The following is a 13,552-nucleotide window of genomic DNA, read 5'->3' as shown; positions in this document are numbered from 1 at the left end:
GTTAGGAAGACCTCAGACACTTACTAGCTGTGTCACCCTGAGCAAGTCACTTCACCCTATTGGCCTCAGTTTCCACCTTTGTAAAAAGAGCTGGAGAAGGAAGCGGCAAACCACTCCAGTGTCTTTGCCAAGAAAACTCCAGATGAGGTCACCAAGAGTCAGACATGCCAGAAAAAGGCTAAACAACAACAAATAAGGTTATCAACCCTTATCTATACAGTGGATCCAAATCCACTTCCTTTCTCTCCAATACTTAGATTAGGCTCTCATCTCCACCCTTTATCATTGCATTCATTCCCAAGTGGTAGCAGCTGAGTGGTCCAGTAGATAGAATGCTAGACCTGGAGTCAGGAAGACCTGAGGTCAAATGTGCCTTAGACATTTTCTAGCTGTGTGACCCTGGGCAAGTCACTTCACTCTGTTTGCCTCAGTTTCCTCATCTGTAAAATGAAGGAAATGGCAAACCACTCCAATATCTTTGCCAAGAAAACCTCAAATGGGGTCACAAAGAGGTGGCTATGACTGAAAATGATTGAACAAAAAAAATCTATTTACATGTAGCTCCTCCATTAGAATGTTAGCTCCTTGAGGACAGGGCTTCTTTTGCCTTTCTTTGTATCCGTGGTGCTTAGCACAGTACCTGGCACATGATAGCAGTGCATAAATGATTGTTGACTGACTTCCTGACTGACCTCCAATTTTTAGGGGTTGTGGTGGGGAACCTTATTCAGATGTGGATTGGTGGCCTCAGGGGTCTCTGAGGTCCCTTCCAGGTCTGAAATTCCATGGTTCAAGCTGTAAGTCTAAGCTCTATTTTGGTAAACTGTGAACTTGGGCAAGTAAGACACAAGCTCCCTTCAGTCATTTGGGGCAAGGTTGGGTACCAGGCACCATGAGGAAATTGTTATATGCCATTGGAAGTCAGCAAGCCGAGGTTGAGATTGACCCAGAGGATGCAGATGGGGCATTCTTGTTCATGCACTGGGTGGGCTAACATTGGGACCCTTCCAATTCTGTGATCTAGGATTGGGAATTCACCAAGTCTTGGGATTGGGTTCAAATTATACCTCTGTGCTTACTAGCTGTGTGACTCAGGACAAATCAGGTTGAGTTAATAAGCGTCTATTCATTCCTTACTATGTGTCAGGCTAAGTGCTGTTGGATACAAATATAAGAAAAAGAAAACAGTCCCTGCCCACAAGGAGCTTACATTTTAATAGTGAGGACAACACACAAAAGAGAGCTGGAAGTAGGGAAGGGAGAGAAACTACCTGAAGGGGGAGCATGTCAGAGTTTGGAGTCAGAGCAAAGCTGAGAAAGGAATGAAAGATGGTTGGCCCAAAGCCTTCCTCAAAATGGAGGTCCTGGGAGGAACTCAACAATAGGAGAAAGGGACAGCAGAGTTGGAGAAATGTTCCAAGGTGAGAAGGCAGCTGGGGGCATGGTGACAAAGACACCAGAGAGTCAGAATTTCTCTGCGCCTCAGTTTCCTCATCTGTACAATGAGGGGATCAGATTAGAGGACTTCTAGGGACAGCTAGGTGGCACAGTGGATAGAGTACCGGCCTTGAAGTCAGGAGGACCTGAGTTCAAGTGTGGCCTCAGACCAAACACTTGACACTTACTAGCTGTGTGACTCTGGGCAAGTCACTTAACCCCATTGCCTAACCAAAAAAACAAAAACAAAAACAGATTAGAGGACTTCTAAGGTCCTTTACATCTCTAAACCAGTGATTCTTTGATCCTTCAAGAATGGGAAAAGTCAGACAATGCCATCATCATCACCATCATCACCATCATCATCATCGAAATAATTAATAATACTCAATAGTTACAAAGCACTTTCCCAAACATTCTCCCACTGAGTGACTATAGCTATTCTCTTTTAAAGATGGGAAGACAGGCTTAGGAGTCACATGAAATCAAGTGAGGGATGTACATTTCTCACTTCTCAAGCCTTAAAACCTTATGTCAATGTAGCTGCATAAACTTTTAGGGTATTTGAACTCTAAACTGAGTTCTCCACTATACAATACTGTTGTCCTCCAGCAAGCAGAAGGTAATATCAGATTTCCAATGGATTGGGCACTGGACTTGGAATTAGGAAGACCTGGGTTCAAATCCCACCTTAGGCAGTTCCTAGCTGATCAAATCATTCATATTCTCTGTGCCTCAATTTCCTTTTCTATAAAATGAAGAATTGGACTCTGGCCTTTTAAATGGCCCCTCCCATTTAAAAATCTATAATAACATGATCCGTGTCAAAAGCAGGAGAATTTAGGAATTTGCTGGTATTCAAGTTCAAGGCTGGAACAGGGTGAGGACTGAGAAGTAGACTACCCACAGAGAGACGGTTGCCAGGGCCCTTGTATTTCTTGCCACATCCCATGGTGCTTCCTTCTCAGTCAGGCTCTCCTTAGATGAACTTGCCCACTCATCCCACCTTCCTACTGGGCCCTGCTAGAGATGACATGCCAGCATCCCAGAGCACCAAGGAGAATTGTAACCAGGAGCAGCAGGCTGAGTAAAGGACACCCCTAGCCTGGCCCTTCCACCCCCAGGTAGCCACCTGGCATGCCTATTAATAGGAGACTACAGATGACTTTAAGCACAACCCAGATATTTCCCTCGGGATGCACTGAAAGCAAATGTCCCAGCCACACCGACCTACTTGGTTTTCCCTGGACACAACACTCTCATTTCCTTATTGCCTTTCACAGGCTGTCCCCCATGTCTGGAATGTTCTTCCTCCTCACTTCAGCCTTTTAGAGCATCTAGCTTCCTTCAAGGCTCTGCTCAGATGCCCCCTCCTACGTGAAGTCTTCTCTGATCTTCACCAGTTATGAGAACGGCCCTCCCCCCATCCCCATTACTTTGTACATATTTCCTATTTGCTTCCTGTTTCCTTGTAACAGAATATCGGCTTCGTGTGTGTGTGTGTGTGTGTGTGTGTGTGTGTGTTTAGTTTTTAGGCAATTGGGGTTAAGTGACTTGCCCAGGGTCACACACCTAGTAAGTGTCAAGTGTTTGGTCTGAGGCCGGATTTGGACTCAGGTCCTCCTGACTTCAGGGCCGGTGCTCTACCCACTAAGTCACCTAGCTGCACCCCAGAATATCAGCTTCTTGAGGTCCCTGTGTGGAGGAACTGTATAACTCTAACAGTAACTGTCATGCTTGAAAGCCCCAGCTCAGAAGGGACTGTTCTCTGGCTTGTTTGTGTTAAACAGTGCTCTCACACAGTATTAATGAAGCCAAGGGCCCAGAGGTTCTGATCTCCTCGTGGAAACCAAAGCTCAGGGGGTTTGCATGTCCCTATCCCTTTCACCAGAGCTGTGTACACAGTCAGTATTCCCTCAGTTCAGATCTCTTTAGCTAACCTAGCTGAGTCTTGGTGTCTGCCCTTGAAACCTCCTGACTTGAGGTTCCCAGGAACAAAGTCCCTCAATTAACTCAGCACTCAGCTGAGACAGTCTGCTCTTCTTTCTGTATTTGTGACATGTGTCCAATATTTTTCGTGCTTGGAGGGGACAGACGTGGCCTGTTTTTTCATAGGATTAGAGATTTAGAACTAGAAGGGCCATTAGAATCCACTGAATCCAACTTTACCACTTTACAAATGAGGAAACTGGGGCAGCGAGGTGGTGCAGTGGATAGAGCACTGGCCCTGGAGTCAGGAGGACTTGAGTTCAAATTTGGCCTCAGATACTTACTAGCTGTGTGACCCTGGGCAAGTCACTTAACCCCATTGCCTAACCAAAAAAGCAAAACAACAACGAAGTCCAGAGAATTTCACCAATTTGCTTGGGGAAATCACCCAGCTAGCATGTGTCTGAAGCAGGATTTGAACTCAGGTCTTCCTGAATCTAAGGCTGGCACTCTATCCACTGCATGATCTCGACCCCTTTTCAGTGACCTACCTGAAGATCTTATTAAATTTTGCCAAAGCATCCTTGCTAGGGTCCTCCAAGCACCTTGGTGACCAGAGGTCTCAGGGCTTTCACACGTGCTGAAATAATACACCTTGTACTTCGAGCTCGTTTGAAGACTAGCCCAAGCTTGTTGTTGCAAATAATTTATGCTGCACACGTTTTCAGAGCAAGTGTCTCACTGAATCTGGTTGGGCTGGTCTAACCATTTCACCTGAATAGGATATGAGTTCCTAGCAGACAGGGATTATCTTTCTTGTTTGTGTTTCTAGTGCCTGGCACACAGCAGGTACATGGGAGGTCAGTCAATAAACATTTATTAAGTGCCTACTGAATGCCAGGCACTGTGCTAAGAACTTGACAAACGGTGTCTCATTTGATCTTCATGGGGACTCTGGGATGTGGCTGCAGAGGGGCTGGGCCCCTCGTACATTGCACAGGGAATTCCCTGATGAGCACTTTCCCTCTACCAATTCAAGCTGGCACCATCTCAGAAATTTCTAGTCTTAGAGTTGCTGGGAGCACCAAGATGTGAAATGGCTCATCCAAGGTCACACAACTAGGATGTGTCAGGGGAAGGACTTGAACCCAGGACTTCCTGCTTCTGAAGCTGACTCTTGATCCACCATGCTAGGTTATCTTTCTATAACATACAGCCAAAGTATATGGGGTGTTCAGGGGACTAGTGCCTCTGATGTGAGGACTCAGGGCTGTTCATCCACTTTTAGTGTCCACCTGCACCCAACTCTTACCTTTGGCTCAAAGAAGTTGTAGCATGTGCAGTGGCCATTCTCTAGTAAACCCTCTTGGCAGATGGCCTAAACCAGGCTGAGGATAACCAACAGGCTGAAAACCCGTCAGTGAATTAAGGGGTTGTCTGCCCAAGCATGTGAAGACTTCCCCCGCAGAACAGGCAGATGAGAACAATTTGTTCCAGTGGCCACGAAGGTGGCTGAACCAGGTGCTGTGGAGTGCTTAGAGCTTAGTCAAGCCATCAAACATGCCAAGGTCATTCACTGTCAAGGCAAGACATCACTTGTCATATCATAGGTCATATCACTGGAAGAATGAACAATAGTCCAAGGCAAATTAAAGAACAAGAGTGTACTAGAGGGGGAGGGGAGGCCACCTAGAATGCTTTCTGGAGGGAGTGATGCCAGATTTTTAATGGCAGATGAGGATTTTGAGGAGAGATGAGATCTTGTAGGGAATCATGTAGAGGCAAGAGATGGGAGGCTGCTAATACTTGTACTGCCAACATCATAGGGTCTTTGTGAATTTTCCATCCCTATAGAAATCTAAATAATGCAAACTGGGAGTCACTGGGCTTCCCCATCCCAAACCAGGGAGAGAAGTCTGAGACCTTTAAGAGCATGGTGCTTTCAAGAAAGGGGTGATACAGTTATCAGAAAAGGGAGCTGTTTATGGTTGGCACTCCACCAGAAGAAGGAGAAGGCTCCAGAAACAGAAGAAGTGGAAATCACTGGCAGGAAGGGACCCCAGGGGCCATCTTGTCCAACGCCTTCATTTCACGGATGAGGAAACTGAGACATAGAGAGGTTAAATGGTTTGCCCAATACAGCTTCAGAAGCCATATAGTCTAACTCTTTCATTTTATAAATGAGGAAATTGAAATCAAGTGATTTAGCCAAGGTCACATAGGTAGTATGGATTTAAACCCAGATCTTCTGACTCCTGCTGCTGCTAGGTGGTGCAGCAGATCGAGAGCCAGGCCTGGCGTCAGGAAGACCCGAGTTCAAATGTGGCCTCAGATACTTATAGCTGTGGGACCCTGGGCAAGTCATCTAACCCTGTTTGCTTCAGTGTCCTCATCTGTAAAAGGAGCTGGAGAAGGAAATAGCAAACCCTTCTGGTAGCTCTGCCGAGAAAACCCCAAATGGGGTCATGAAGAGTTAGACATGACTGAAACAACTGAACAACAACCCCAACTCCAATCACACTGACTTTCCACCGTATCTTTCCCACCCCCTCCTGCCTGGTCAAGCCACCTGTAAATTACCTTCCCACTTTCTTTGCCAAAATCTTTTGCGTTCCAAATTCAATGCCAGATTTGGCCCCCTTTTAAAAGATAGTCAGATTTGAATCAAAAAGGTCCCTACTCAGTTATCTCTAGCAAGCCACCTTCTCAGCCATTGCAGACTGAATGCTCTTGGCATAGCTGCATGTCTTATGGGTGTGTGGGCATGTGTGTGTGGGGGGGGTTGGAACACACAGCTTTGGGGATCTTTTCACAATGAAAATAATGCCAAATAGTAAAGCAGGCGAATTCCCAACATTGCACTGGAGAGGAAATGAGATAATAGGTATGAAAACGCCAGCCGTTCAGGGGCCAAGATGAAACGGACTGAAATCCATTCAAGGGGCTCAGGATGACTATTTCAAGTTCTGATCTCCTTATCCAAGAGAATCACATATTAATTCACCAGGTTTATTTACTCTTCCATTCCTAAACCCAATTATTTGAGGAGGCCACGTTTGTTTTAATCCAGAACACTGGCACTGCTAAGCTCTCCCACTTGTCCCACTCTATTGCCATTTGCCAGCCCAACTAAGGATATTTCTGTTATCTTAATGAACAGGCTGTTTCCTCTTTAGTTCATTTCTGTTCAGACGTGGTTTAGACAAAGTGGCCTTTGGAATCCCTCCCAACAGTGAGATTCAGGGATTTGTTCAATTGTTTAATGTACTCAGTCCTGTTATTTATCCTACAACCTGGAAGGTCCAAAGTAATGATAACAATGACAGAAATTTGTTGTTCAGTCATTTTTCAGTTGTGTCTGACTCCACTCTGGGTTTTCTTGGCAAGGATACTGGAGTGGTTTGCCATTTCTTTCTCCAGCTCATTTTACAGATGAGGAAACTGAGGCAGACAGGATGAAGTGACTTGCCCAAGATCACCCAGCTAGTAAGTGTCTGAGGCTGTACTTGAACTCGGGGAAATGAATCTTCCTGACTCCAGGCCTAGCACTCTATCTACTGTGCCACCTAATAATAATAATATTAGTAGTAGTAGTAATAATGATGTTAACTAGCATTTGTATAGGGCTTTAAGGATCTCAAAGTGGTTTACAAATATATTGTTTTATCCTCATGACAGTGCTGGGAGGATGGTGCTATTATTACCCCCATTTTACAGATGAGGAAACTGAAGCAGAGGCTTACCCAGGGTCACACAGCTACTAAGTGTCTCAGGATGGATTTGAACTTAGGGCTCCCTGACTCCAGGTCCAGCATCTAGAACCAAAAGGCACAACTACAGCCCCCAAGGAGGATGTGGAGTAGGCAGCTTAACTTCATTCCTCCTGGCTTCCATTTCCTTATCTCCCAGTCATTTTTCAAAATTTCATTTCATTTTTTTAGTTACCAAAAAAAAAAGAAAAAATCTATTTTTTTCTCCCTCCCACCTTGCCTCCCCCTGGAAAAAAAAAAGTCAGGTCTTCTGAACTCTAACACACTCTCTACTGTACCTTCAAACTGTCTCATGCATGATCTGTAAATAATTTTTACTTCTGACTTTGATTCTTGAAGTCTGTTTTAGTTATTATGTTTGACTGTGGGTGTGCATGGTGTTCACAAATAAGATAATCAAGCTATCTTGAGAAGGTAGCCATCCACAGTGGGTAGTGGGCTGGGCTTAGAATGAAGACCACTGGCTTTGTGGCAGTGGCTAAGTCAGCCTCTCTGATCCTCAATTTCTTCCTGTAAAGTGAGGATAAGATTACCTTTGCCAATAGAAAGAGTCTTGTCTCTGGAGTCAGAGGGTTCAAATCCTGTCTCTGAAACCAATTGTGTAGTCTTGGGCAAGTCATGTAATGTCTTTGGCCCTGAGTCGTCCTATCTATAAAATGAGGGGGATTGGCCTCTGAGGGTGGATAGATGGATGAGTGGGTGGGTAGATAGATGGATAGGTAGATGGACAGATGGATGGGTTGGGTGGATAGATATATGGATGAATGGGTAGGTGGATAGACATATGGGTGGGTGGATAGATATATGGGTGGGTGGATAGATATATGGGTGGATGGACGGATGGGTAGGTAGGTAGGTAGATAGATAGATAGATAGATAGATAGATAGATAGATAGATAGAACCAGAACTTGAACCCAGGTTCTCTGACTCCAATTCTCTTCAAACATTAATGTGGTCTTCTGGCTTCCCTTTCTTCTCTTTCCCCTAAAATAGAGAAATCCAAAGGGCTTTCCATGTGTATCAGTATTCTAGAGATTCTATAAACAAAAGACCCAGTCACTTCTGCTGTGAGCACATGCTATCAAAACAGAGATAACTCATGGGAGGGCACCCCATGGGAGGCTGCAAAAATAAGTGTGAAAGAATAACAGGGAAATGAGGCCAAGGTCAGGGTCCCTTGTCTCTGGCTTGAACTCACTGCTTTTGCTCTGTCCTCCCCTGGTTCTCATGGAATGCTGTTGTTTGTGAAATTTCAGAAAGACCAAACTCATTTCTTTGTTGGTGTTAGAGGTGGGCTTTCCACTGGCCCCTGTTCATCCAGGCTGGCCTCCTGGAGTCAGGGAAGAGGCTGAAAAAACACTTGGACAAAGATGAGGTGTTCTCTGCTCCTACCAAAGAGCTGGGATCTGGGGAGCGCTCCTCTGGAGCCTCCATGGGTTCTGGGCTTCTGCTGAGTCAGCACTGTGTGAGCCAGCGGCCATTGTGTTCTCCATCCTGGTGTGACGTGTCTCCATTCAACTGATGAGAGAGTCCTCTACAAAGAGGATCCCCAGGGCCCTTCTCATTACCTCTCCTGACTCCTTATTCTCCTTGACCTTCAATACATTTCACTTTGGGAAATTATGTTAAAATAAAAAAAATAATAATATTAATAACTCACATTTACATAGGACCATGTACTTTACATCCTCACAACAATGCTGTGTGAGGTATTGCCATGCCCATTTTTTGAGATGAGGAAACTGAGGGTCAGAAAAATTAAGGTCATACAGCTAATAAATGCCTGAGGCAGGATTTGAGCCTGCGTCTTCCTGACCCCAACTCAAGCACTTTATTCACCACACCATGCAGGTTACAATGGAAGCAGCACTTGCCTTAAGTCAGAGGACCTGGCCTCTGATGCTTACTATCTGTCACTTCACCTGCCCGTGACTCAGTTTCCTCAGATGTAAAAGAGAGCATTGGACTAGATAGCATCAGAGGTCCCTCTTAGCTCTAGATCTATGATCCTATAGGGAAACCAAGGCCTATAGAGAGTAAGTGGTTTGCCTAAGGTCACACAGAGCTGGGATTTGAACCCAGACCCTTTGACCCCAAATCTAGTACTCTCTCTCTGCTTCACTCTAAGGTGTCAACCAAGAGGCTGTAGATCAAACATCTGCTTCACATTGACTTTTAGCCAATTCAAGGCAACTTTTATTATTAAGGATTTCCTATGTGCAAAGCACTTACACTAGACTATTATTATTATTGACTTATTATTAAGACTTCTGTTATTAAGTACCTACTATGTACAAAGCACTTGCAATAGACAATCGTTATTAAGTCAATATTAGGATTTTTGTTACTAAGTGCCTACTACATGCTAGGTTGTGCAGTGGATAGAGCACTGGGCTGAGAATCAGGAAGATTCATCTTCCCACGTTCAAATCTGTTCTTAGACACTTACTAGCTGCATGACCTTGGGCAAGTCACTTAACCCTGTTTGCCTCAGTTTCCTTATCTGTAAAATGAACTAGAGAAAGAAGTGGAAAACCACTCCAGTATCTGTGCCAAGAAAACTCCAAAATGGGCTCACAAAGAGTTGGATTCTAGGGATACAAGAACAATATAGTTCCTACTTACACTTTATTGTGGGTTGGGAGGATACGGCATTTATAAAAATTCACATAATGTAAGGAAAGTTGAGGAAGAAGGGGACAATGGTGGGAGGGGGCAGCTCATAAAGGTCTTTGAGAAGGAGCCTTGAAAGAAGATTCTGAGACTGAGATGACCAGGGATGACATTCCTGGCCTGGGGGACAGACACACAAATTCGGAGCCAGCCGTGGTGCTGAATTCCACATATGAATGGGATGCTTCCTAACCTGTCTCCCCACCTCTCCTCTCCTTCCGTCATCAGACTGTTGGGCAGAACTTCTCTCTGTAAAGATCTAACCTTGTCACTCCTGTGTTCAGAATTCTGTTCCTAACCAAGCCAAGTCCATCAAACCCTGGGTCCAGGGCTAGCAGGGACCCCCTCACATCATAGGTGAGGACGCTGAGGTGTACAAGGGACCTCCAAAGCCATCTACTCCAACTCCCTCATTTTGCCTGTGAGCAAACTTGCCTAGGACCTCACAGCTAGTAAACAGCAGCGGTGGAATTTGAACCCAGGTCCTGACTCTAGAGCCAGTGCTCTTTTTATTGTACCACCCACACTCCCTAAGATAAATTCAGGCACCTTCTTGGTTATTAAGCCACCACCACACAAGCCAATCCCAGGGCCAGCTTGTGTCCCATAGACATACCCTACACTCTCCTGGTTTCATGCCTTTTGTTCATACTGACCCATTCTTTATTTCTTCTTTCTTTTTTTTAATGTAAAACATTTCTGTATTAGTCATTTTTTACAAGAAGACTCAAATAAAAGAAAAAATGAAAGAGTGAAAATAGCATGCTTCAGTCTGTATTCAGTCCATATCAGCTCTTTCTCTGGAGACAGATAGTATGCTTCATCATGAGTCCTTTGGGATTTTCATGGCTCGTTGCATTGCTGAGATTAGCTAAGTCATTCACAATTCTTCATTGTACAGTATTGCTGTTGCTGTGTACAGCATTCTCCTGGTTCTGTTCACTTCACTATGCATCAGTTTGTGTCAGTCTTTCCAGGTTTTTCTGAAATCATCCTGCTTGTCATTTCTTTTTCTTTTCTTTTTTTTTTCCTTAGGCAATGGGGTTAAGTGACTTGCCCAGGGTCACACAGCTAGTAAGTGTCATGCATTTGGTCTGAGGCTGGATTTGAACTCAGGTCCTCTTGACTTCAGGTCCAGTGCTCTATCCACTGTGCCACCTAGCTGCCCCTTGCTTTTCATTTCTTACAGCACAATAATAAACCATTACAATCATATACCACAGTTTGTTTAGCCATTCCCAATTGATGGGCATCCCTTTGGTTTCCAATTCTTAGCCACCACAAAAAGAGCTGCTATAAATATTTTTGTACAAATAGGTCCTTTCCCCGTTTTTTTGGATTTCTTTGGGATAGAGATCTAGCAGCTGACCCATCCTTTAAAGACTCGCTCAAATGCCACCTACTTCATGAAGCCTTCCATGATTACTCTCATTAAAATCCCTTACCATCCTCCTCACTCATAGCACTTTCACAACTCTCATACGAACATATCAAGTCATTTTTTGTGTGGCGTTTATCTCTTTATGTATCATTTACTAGACTGTAAGCTCTGGGAGGGCAGGGACCATGTATCATGTGAACTTCGTATTTCTTCCCAGGTCCTGACACTCTTCTCTGTACACAATTGGTCCATAATTGTTGAATTGATTCAACAAACATTTATTAAACACCTACTATGTGCCAGGAACTCTGCAAGGGCCTGGGAATGCTTCCTCAGATGTCTGATCTCATTGTTGCAAGTACTTTTCTCAGCTATACAGATTCCAATGCCTTTATCCATCTCTCCTCCTGGGCAGCTCTTGTCTGTGTCTTTTTGTAAACCTCCGTGGCCCCCAGTAAAATGTTGGGTTGGTCTAGATGACCCAAAGTCCCTTCTACTAGTTCTAGATGGACACTACGGGTGCCTAGCCTCCAGCCTCGTTCAGTCTATCTTGGCAGAAGAAGTACTAACAGTTTCTAAGGCAGGAGGGGCTGGGTGTTCACCCCACCCCCTCAGAAGCATTCCAGCCAGTGACACATGGCAAAGGCAGCGTTGATATTCCAACGGGTGAAGGCATTTGTTAGCCGTAGCTTCTGGTTGGGATTCTTTTGCCGTGCCTTGGCAGCAAATGCTAGCGAGCCCCTGGGGAGTTGGGTGATGGCAGTGGCAACTGCCTGGGATTAACTGGGTCTGTCTTGACCATCAGCTGGTTATGATCACTCTAATTTCACAGTGTGACCGGCCTACTGCTGCTTCCTCTCCCTGACATTCTGTCTCCCACCCCCAGGCCTGTAATGCTCTGCTTTCCTGCCTCTTGGAAACCCCAAGTCTATTCCAGATTCAGCTCAAGGGCCATAGGAGGCCTTTTCTCATTGCTGATACCCCATTAATCAATAATTAATTAATCAGCAAGTATTTATTAAGCCACCTGCCATGTGCCGGGGCAGCTAGGTGGTACAGTGGATAGAGTGCTGGCCTTGGAGTCAGGAAGATGAGTCTTCCTGAGTTCAAATCTGGCCTCAGACACTGACAAGCTCAGACACTGACTGCCTCAGACCATTACCAGCTGTGTGACCCTGGGCAAGTCACTTCATCCTGTTTGCCTCAGTTTCCCCATCTTAAAAAGAGCTGGAGAAGGAAATGGCAAACCACTCCAGCATCTTTTTCAAGAAAACCCCAAATGGGATTGTGAAGAGTTGGACATGACTGAAAAACAACTGAACAACAACAACTGTGTGCCCGGCACTGTGTTATGTAAATACATTTTGTATATACTTAAGTGCACATATTGGGCATCCCAGTAGAATATGAATTCCTTGAGGGCAGAGACAGTTATATTTTTGTCTTTGTAGTATATCGGCCATCACGGCTAATAACAACTAACATTTATGTAGAACTTCAAGGTTTGTAAAGCCCTTTACATGTGCCATTTCATTGGATCCTCCAGACATCCCTTTGGAATAGATGCTTTTATTATCCCCATTTTACAGATGAGGAGACTGAGGCAGAGAGAGGCTAAGTATCTTGCCCAGGGTCCCACAGCTGGTAATGGTCTGAGGCAGGATTTGAACTCAGATTTCTTGACCCCCAAGTCTAACACTGGGCCTAGAGCTTGGCACACACAGGTCCTTAGTGCTTATGGAAGTGATCACTGTTGACCTGGTGGGCTCTCCTGTACTCCACAAGTTTTCACATACGGTAACATCTTGGGTATAACACAGGGTTGTCAGGACTCTCCCAACACTCTGTGAAAAGCGCTCGGCAAACCTTAGAGCCCCTTCTATAAAATATGAGCTGTTGTTGTTAGAGTTGCCCATGTGGGACCTGGTTACTGCTGTGCCCTGGGAGGGGAAGGGAAGCACCATCCCTGCGGCAGGACCACCAAAATTCACCTGGATTCGCTTTTGTTTCTCTCTCCCCCAGGCTCCTGTTCGGCACCCTCTATCCTGCGTATTACTCTTACAAGGCAGTGAAGTCCAAGGACATTAAAGAATATGTAAGTAGCCCTGTTTTTCGCCTGAGTGTTCTGGGGGGTGCTCTGGGCCAGGGGCTGGAGGGGCTTAGAAGGGGGGGAGGGAGACGAACCGGCAACAGGCAGTGAGCTCTAGTGAAGAGGGAGCAAGCCTGTTGTTGGCTGTGTGACCTTGGGTAGGCAAATCACTTAACCTCTTTGGCCTTAGTTTTCTTCTCCAGTGTGATTTTTTTTTTCCTGTCCTGGGAGGCAGCCACCACTGAACTTCACAATCCTGGTCTACTGGTTCC

At 45.2% G+C, this 13,552-nt stretch overlaps 1 protein-coding gene across 2 annotated transcripts in view; it reads left to right on the top strand.

Annotated features, from left to right (window-relative positions):
• REEP1 (receptor accessory protein 1) overlaps positions 1 to 13,552 on the top strand; it is a 141,607-nt gene that overhangs the window by 47,042 nt on the left and 81,013 nt on the right. For both annotated transcript variants that reach the window (XM_020969497.2, XM_020969498.2), the window contains exon 2: positions 13,214 to 13,286. In XM_020969497.2, coding sequence (XP_020825156.1) covers positions 13,214 to 13,286 — 73 coding nt within the window. The remainder of the gene's footprint in view (positions 1 to 13,213; positions 13,287 to 13,552) is intronic.

The sequence above is a fragment of the Phascolarctos cinereus genome, unplaced genomic scaffold, assembly GCF_003287225.1.
Source record: "Phascolarctos cinereus isolate Bilbo 61053 unplaced genomic scaffold, phaCin_HiC Scaffold_2;HRSCAF=192, whole genome shotgun sequence".
NCBI lineage: Eukaryota > Metazoa > Chordata > Mammalia > Diprotodontia > Phascolarctidae > Phascolarctos > Phascolarctos cinereus.
The sequence above is the reverse complement of the archived record's forward strand: the minus strand, read 5'-3'. Positions and strand labels throughout refer to the sequence as shown.